The sequence below is a fragment of the Eulemur rufifrons genome, chromosome 6 (genome assembly GCF_041146395.1).
Source record: "Eulemur rufifrons isolate Redbay chromosome 6, OSU_ERuf_1, whole genome shotgun sequence".
Classification (NCBI taxonomy): domain Eukaryota; kingdom Metazoa; phylum Chordata; class Mammalia; order Primates; family Lemuridae; genus Eulemur; species Eulemur rufifrons.
In genome coordinates, this window is record NC_090988.1 from 12,010,859 (window position 1) to 12,018,274 (window position 7,416).

The 7,416-nt window shown below is 35.9% G+C and overlaps 1 protein-coding gene across 1 annotated transcript; it reads left to right on the top strand.

The window, feature by feature from the left end:
• Positions 1 to 5,040: 5,040 nt before the first annotated feature.
• Positions 5,041 to 5,976, top strand: LOC138383731 (olfactory receptor 10G9-like). Its single transcript, XM_069468773.1, has one exon. It carries the CDS (start codon positions 5,041 to 5,043, stop codon positions 5,974 to 5,976), a length of 936 nt encoding a protein of 311 aa, XP_069324874.1.
• Positions 5,977 to 7,416: the final 1,440 nt, after the last annotated feature.

Here is a 7,416-nt window from a genome sequence, read left to right on the forward strand (position 1 = left end):
AGAATGATGGTGGTACTTTGATAGGGATTGCATTAATTCTGAAGATCACTTTAGGTAGTATGGACATTTTAACATTATTGGTTCTGGCAATCCATGAACATAGTAGAGTTTTCCATGTGTTTACATGTTCTACAATTTATTTTCTCAGTGTTTCATAGTTCTCCCTATATAGGTCTCTCACCTCCTTTATTAAATATATTACTAAATATTTCATTTTCTTTGATGCTATTGTGAAACGTGTTGCATCTTTGATTTGATTTTTGGCTTGACTATTATTGGCGTATATGAATGCCACTGATTTGTGTGCATTGATTTTGTATCCTAAGACTTTACTGAACTCATTTGTCAATTCCAGGAGTCTCTTTCTAGATATAACATCATATCATCAGCAAATAGTGAGTTTGACCTCTTCTGGCCCAGTTTGGGCACCCTTATTTCCCCTCTCTTTTCTGATTGCTCTGGCAAAGACTTCCAGCACTATGTTGAATAGAAGTGGAGATAGTGAGCAATTTTGTCTCATTCCAGTTCTAAGCAGGAATCCTCAAGAAAATCTTAGCAAACCAAATCCAACAGCACGTCAAAAAAATAATTCGTCATGACCAGGTAGGCTTTGTTCCAGAGATACAAGGATGGTTCACCATACGTAGATCTATAAATGCAATTCATGCCATAAATAAAAGCAAGAACAAAGACCATATGATTCTCTCAATAGATGCAGAAAAAGCATTTGAAAAAATACAGCACACTTTTATGATAAAAACTCTTAACAAAATGGCATAGATGGGACATATCTTAAAATTATTAAACTGTATATGATAAACCCACAGGCAATATCATACTGAATGGGGGAAAATTAAACTATTTAAAATAGCATCAAAATTTTAAAAAGTGATAAATCTGACAAAATATGCTTTATCTGAACACCGAAACTATATAACACTGCTGAGAGCACCAAAAAATATATATAGTATTCATGGGTCAAAAATAATACACTATTAAGATATCAATTCTCCCCAAATTGACCTATAAATTCAATTCAATTCTAACCAAAATCTCAGTAGGCTTTTTTTTATATATAAATTAACAAGCTGATTCTAAAATTCATATGGAACTTCAAAGTACTTTGAATAGCAAAAATAATTGTAAGAAAAATAATGTTGGAAGAATGGTTCAGTGGCAGAGCATGCCCGGTGATGAATACGAGTGGTAAATACAAGGGCATGTAGTTCTACCTTTCTCTAGTCTTTGTTAGGATATTGACAGAAGTTACCAGAACATATGGATGAACTCAACTGTGCCTTTTTCCATGGGCAAGGGACTATCAGTACAGAATTCTTGATGATGTTAGAAGTTATGGCTCATTTATCACATAAAATCTCATTGGGTTTAGTGAAACATAGCCAAAAAAGAGGGATCATTTCTTTCTCTTTCTTGAAGAAGGTAAAAGTCAGCAAATGTTACTGCTGACCTTCTCTTGATGGAAAAAGGTGTTGTGTACATTAAATCTAAGTAATCCTTAAACAATACATAGGTGGCCAAAAACAGTGTTTCCTACCAATCTAGTAAGACAGGAAAGAAAATTAATGGATGTTTTACTTTTGGAAAGGGAAAGACAAAATTAGTATTTTATAAAGATTGTATTATTTTGTAGCTATACAATCCAAGAGAATCAAATAGAAGTTAATAGCACTCATAAAAGAAAAAAGCAAGATAAATAGAAGTCTAAATTAACAAAAATTAATAGCATATACTTGATAAAAAGATTTAGAAATATATTACCAGGAGCTAAATTTCAAATAATTATTGAAATAGTCGTTCTTTTTTATTATTTTTTTATTTCACAATATTATGGTGGCACAAACGTTTTGGTTATGTAAATTGTTTTCATATCATTTGAATCAAAGTTATAAGTGTGCTCATCCCCTAGGTAGTATACATTGTAGCTGTTCGGTGTGAATTTTTCCATCCCCTCCTCCTCTCTCCCACCTGTTTGATTTCTGAAGAATGTTATTTCCACATGTGCACATAAGTGTTGATCAATTAGTTCCAACTTAGTGGTGAGTACATGTGGTATTTGTTTTTCCATTCTTATGATACTTCACTTAGAAGAATGGTCTCCAGTTCCATCCAGGTTAATACAAGAGGTATTGGTTCATCATTTCTTTTAGGTCTGAATAGTGCTCCATGGTATACATGTACCACATTTTATTAATCCACTCATGTATTGATGGGCACTTGGGTCGTTTGCACATCTTTGCGAATTGTGCTGCTCTAACATTCAAGTGAAATAGCCTTTCAAGACAGTTTTGTGACTTTAATTAAATATGCTTTATACTAAATGGATAACCAATGTCACAAAATTGGGTAGTGTGATAGGATAATTGAAAGAGATATTAACTCAGGGGACTTCAGCTTCTTCAAAATCCATTCCACAGAGAACTGCATTTTCCATATATAGGTGAGAGCATTTCCATTGGCACAAAAGGCTCATGAAGGTGCTATTTTCCTTCTTAAAAACTAATAGTGCTTTGAGCTTTTACTGCATCAGACTAGTTTTTCTCCTTGTTTTCATAAAACCTATTTCTGGATAACTAAAATATGCATTAATTTTGGAAGAAAAGTATAACTTCCTTCTCTTTAATTGCATTAATTCAAGCTAAAAAACAAAAGCAACTGTTACAGGAAATCTAAATATGTTTTAAGGCACAGAAGATATAAAAATACACAGGCAAAAGTCTCTGAGAGGAAGAGAAAAATCTCTGAACCGAACAAGGGGTGGTAGCATCCATTCCTGGCCAGGAAATTGCATATTATGAGACTACCAAGCCCCAGAGGGAGGCAGTTTAATTAGTAAGATGTTTATCTTGAAGGAGTGATACTCTCATCATCCCTGGAGCACAGAAGATCCAGAGCTCCTTTTTGTGACTGGCCATAATCATCAAAAAGCTAAAGAGTCATCAGAGAGACTAGGAACCTCACCAGAGCGATCTCTTTTGTGATAAAAGCCCATATTTTCTATTTTTGAATTTAGAAAAGAAATAGGAAAAAAGGAATCCTTCCCTGCAGAAGAAATTTTAAAATTCAGAGTGTCATGGTTATTTTGGAAATTAATTTTTGGGTAAATAAAATGGCTTATGAAATGATCGCCTTTCAAATGCAGAATCAACTTTAATAGATGCATTTGAAAAAAATTCTGAGTATTTATCATGTCAAAACATTATCCTCATCCATGAGGATGCTATGGCCAAGGCAGTATCTCCTGAGATATTAAACCAATTTTAAGCTCTATTTAAAAAGAGTTTGTTTCTATACCATTGTCTTCTGTGGTTCCATCTTTGCAAGAAAAAGAATTCTACTACTCATCAAGGACTGAGAGTTTCTTTAAACCTTGAATTTTGTCTTATGATCCAAAACCTAGTTATAAAATTGGTAAGTAGCAAAAATTGGGGAAAAAAAACAAAACTCCACATTTTAAATGCATTATTGGACACTTTGGAGGTGATTACAATGTATTTATGGTCATAGTTTTGTGGGGTTTTTTTTCATTCTTCTTCAGCTTTGCCTTAGATTGCTTAATGCATGACTCCACAGAGCCAAATTTGGGTGATTTTGTAAAAGACTCAAAATTCTATGAAACCATAAATCAATAAAGTACTTTCTCTATAAACCTTAGCATTATGACTCTGATTTTCCAACTCAGCTCCAGCTGGGTTCCATGATGGAAAAATCTGTTTTTATCAGAGACCCCAACATTCAAATGTGCTGCTGATATGGTATGTGTGACAGAAGCATCTTAGAAATTAGTGAAGAAATGTATTTTTTCTATCAGAGAGGTCCAGGTCTCCAACCAGAATTCCTTATATTTCTTCATACTTTTTTATTTCTTTTCTCTTTGAATATGTAATTTCTGGGTCATCCAGTATATTCTCTACAGAAGGAAAACTTTAGGTCTGAGTTCTGCAATACTAGAAATCCTAGAAACAAAAAAATAATTTCAGACTATGTATTTTTCCTTTATTTCTAAAGGCATATTTGTGTTTGCTTCAGAACAACTACATTATTATATTTAATTCAGTCCTGAAAGTGAAACACCAGAAATACAGTTTAGTCCTCTTGACTACTTAAGCATATCTAATTCTTCTTGGCCATCTCAAAATATATTGTAAGATGATTTGATCATGCTTTAGAGCAAGGAAGATTGAGTGCTTAAAATCCTGGAGGGAGAAATAATAAATTTATAGATAGAAAAAGACATAGGATAAGAAAAGTAGAGGAAAGCAATGATACTCTGACCATTATGATGTTGCTTTGAGATCAGATTTTGGATATTACTAGGAAAGGCCAGTATAGGACAGAGAAACAGAAGGCAGGCTAGGCTCTGAGCAAGGCTAGACCATTGCTGGGATCCTGCCTTGTCACTTCTGCTGTTGAGCAGAGACTTTTAAGAAGGCAAGTTTCTCTCAGCCATCCAGGATGCAGATTGCTTTATAAATTTATATTTATAATGGAAATTCTCTGATGATGAAAGAGAATGAATCAGCATGTTTGGAAGTGTGTGTGTGTGTGTGTGTGTGTGTGTGTGTATGTGAGACAGAGAAAGAGAGAGAGAGAGAGAATATGTGTATACCTAGATATGTGTATGTGCTAGAGAGAAAAAGGGGGAGAGGAGATACCTGAATAAAGGCTTACCCTTGGGCAAAGCTTGTTAACACTGAATAGTTGCAACTGTAGGTATATTGTTTCTAATCAGACAAAAACCAAAATATAAAATTTATGCCTGTTTTTTGAAATTTGGCTAATTATATGAATTCTCTCCTCTTTTCTATTTGCTTGATTTTGATAGTAGAATAAGGAAGCAATCATTTCTCATCAAAGTCACACTTTGAAGCAGAAAGGCTAGGTAAAAGATAAAGACAATTTAACCCTGGTGTTCTCCATCAGAAGAAAATGTATTTGCCATATTTCATATAAAATGTGGTCTCAATAAATGCCAAATTTGCCTTCCTTCCTGTAAAGACAGAGCCCTATAAATGAGAAGAAATGTCAAACGTGAGCCTTGTGACAACGTTCATCCTCACGGGCCTTCCCCATGCCCCAGCACTGCACACCCCCCTCTTTGGAATCTTCCTGGTGATTTATGTGCTCACTGTCCTGGGGAACCTCCTCATCCTGCTGCTGATCAGGCTGGATTCTCGCCTCCACACCCCCATGTACTACTTCCTCACCAACCTGTCCTTCATTGACATGTGGTTCTCCACCGTCACGGTGCCCAAAATGCTGATGACCTTGGCATCCCTGGATGGAAGGGCTATCTCCTTCCACAGCTGCATGGCCCAGCTCTATTGCTTCCACTTCCTGGGGAGCACAGAGTGTTTCCTCTACACGGTCATGTCCTATGATCGCTACCTGGCCATCACGTACCCACTCAGGTATGCCAGCATGATGAGTGGGAGAACCTGTGCCCTCCTGGCCACCAGCACTTGGTTCAGTGGCTGTCTGCACTCAGCTGTCCAGACCATATTGACATTCCGTTTGCCCTTCTGTGGGCCCAACCAGATCCAGCACTACTTCTGTGATGCACCACCCATCCTCAAACTGGCCTGTGCAGACACCTCAGCCAACGAGATGGTCATCTTTGTCAATATTGGGGTAGTGGCCTCGGGCTGCCTTCTCCTGATAGTGCTGTCCTACGTGTCCATTGTCTGTTCCATCCTGAGGATCCGCACCTCAGAGGGGAGACACCGAGCCTTTCAGACCTGTGCCTCCCACTGTATCGTGGTCCTTTGTTTCTTTGTTCCTTGTGTTTTTATTTACCTGAGGCCAGGCTCCAGAGATGCCATGGATGGGGCTGTGGCAGTTTTCTACACTGTGCTGACACCCCTTCTTAACCCTGTTGTGTACACCCTGAGGAACAAAGAAGTGAAGAGAGCTTTACTGAAGCTGAGAAGTGCATTGGTACTCATTCAGGGTAAATAATCAAGATAGGCCGAATATGCCTGAGTTCATTTTCTTATTTGTAATTAAATTAAACCTTAAACATGAGCATCATACTTGGACAAAGCATTTCACGGACTCAGTCCCAATTTTCAATGGGGCAGTTAATGAATCTTTAACATTTTTCTGAAGAATGTTTGTCAGAATCTCAGCTAAAGCAGCCGTTTAATGGTCAGAATCTAAGAGGAAGGATGATAGTCTATTCTTCTTTCTTTTTTTGTTTCCTGTGACCTTTGTAGAGAAGTAATCTATTCTTCTTTCTGTGTTCTATTAAGTAAATCATCAGAAAAGTAGTTTATTTTTACCGTCTACATAAATATTTTCCAGAATTGCTATGCAATATAATTGTCTTATAGCTTATTTTGTGTGATTGAAGTCAGAGCTTTATAAAAAACCTTTCTTTTCATGTTTCAAACTTTCCATATTGAAAAAATCACTTACAATATTGATAATCCCCTATATAATATAGTATCCACATGACAGAATTTTCACTTTATAAAATACTGGACAAGAAGCTCTTGATTCTTAAGAAGAATGGTTTTATGTACATTTATGAGCTAATAAAACTGTATAACTCTTTAATTCTTTATTTTGGCCTCCAAGATTTTTAAAAGTAAATATGAATACTTGTCCATTTATATGCTCTTTGTACTGCATGCATTGTATTGGTTGTTGATAATAACTATCTAGACTTTTCTTCAATATTTATAGAGCAGCTGGAGTCTTATGCTAAATGCAAAGCTTCCATTTTCAGCAATATAAAATTATTTTTGTAAGTTAATAGGGGTAAATCTTAATACATAAACTAAACTAATATGTAAACTATATAATAATATAAAAACTAAGAAAATAACCTTAAAGACAAAAATATACAGTCAAAAATGCACAGTCAAAAATGCAGAGGGTATTCCCCAATTTGTATCAAGTACTAGGAAATAGTTGCCATGTAATTAGACTATGTCTTTAAATCACATTTGTTTGACTTAAAGTACAAAATGAACTTTAGACACTATCTAGCGAGGTAGGGCTTGGACCATTAACCTCAAAATCAGTCATCCAAATACATACATGTGTTGAAAGTTTAAATTGATTTTTCTCAAAGTAAATGCTTAATTTAAAAGTCACATGTATCCTGTTAACACAATACACGCCACCTGTACCTAGCACATCAGGAAGAGAGAAAGAGAAAACTGGTAGGCAGCTGCTGGAACTGAAGAGCGTTTCTCAAAGGCCTCTGATTTGCCACAGCTGCATTTGAGTGCTGCTTTAGCAAGACATCCCTTCTGTGCTAGTTTGCCATCTCCTGATCTCAGTAGCTGTGGAGCTATGCTGAGAGGAAAATCATACTAACTGTGAAAGCATGGCCTACACAACCTATGCAACAGTGGTCTATGTAAGTGGTTAATTATTGGTGTTTACTGC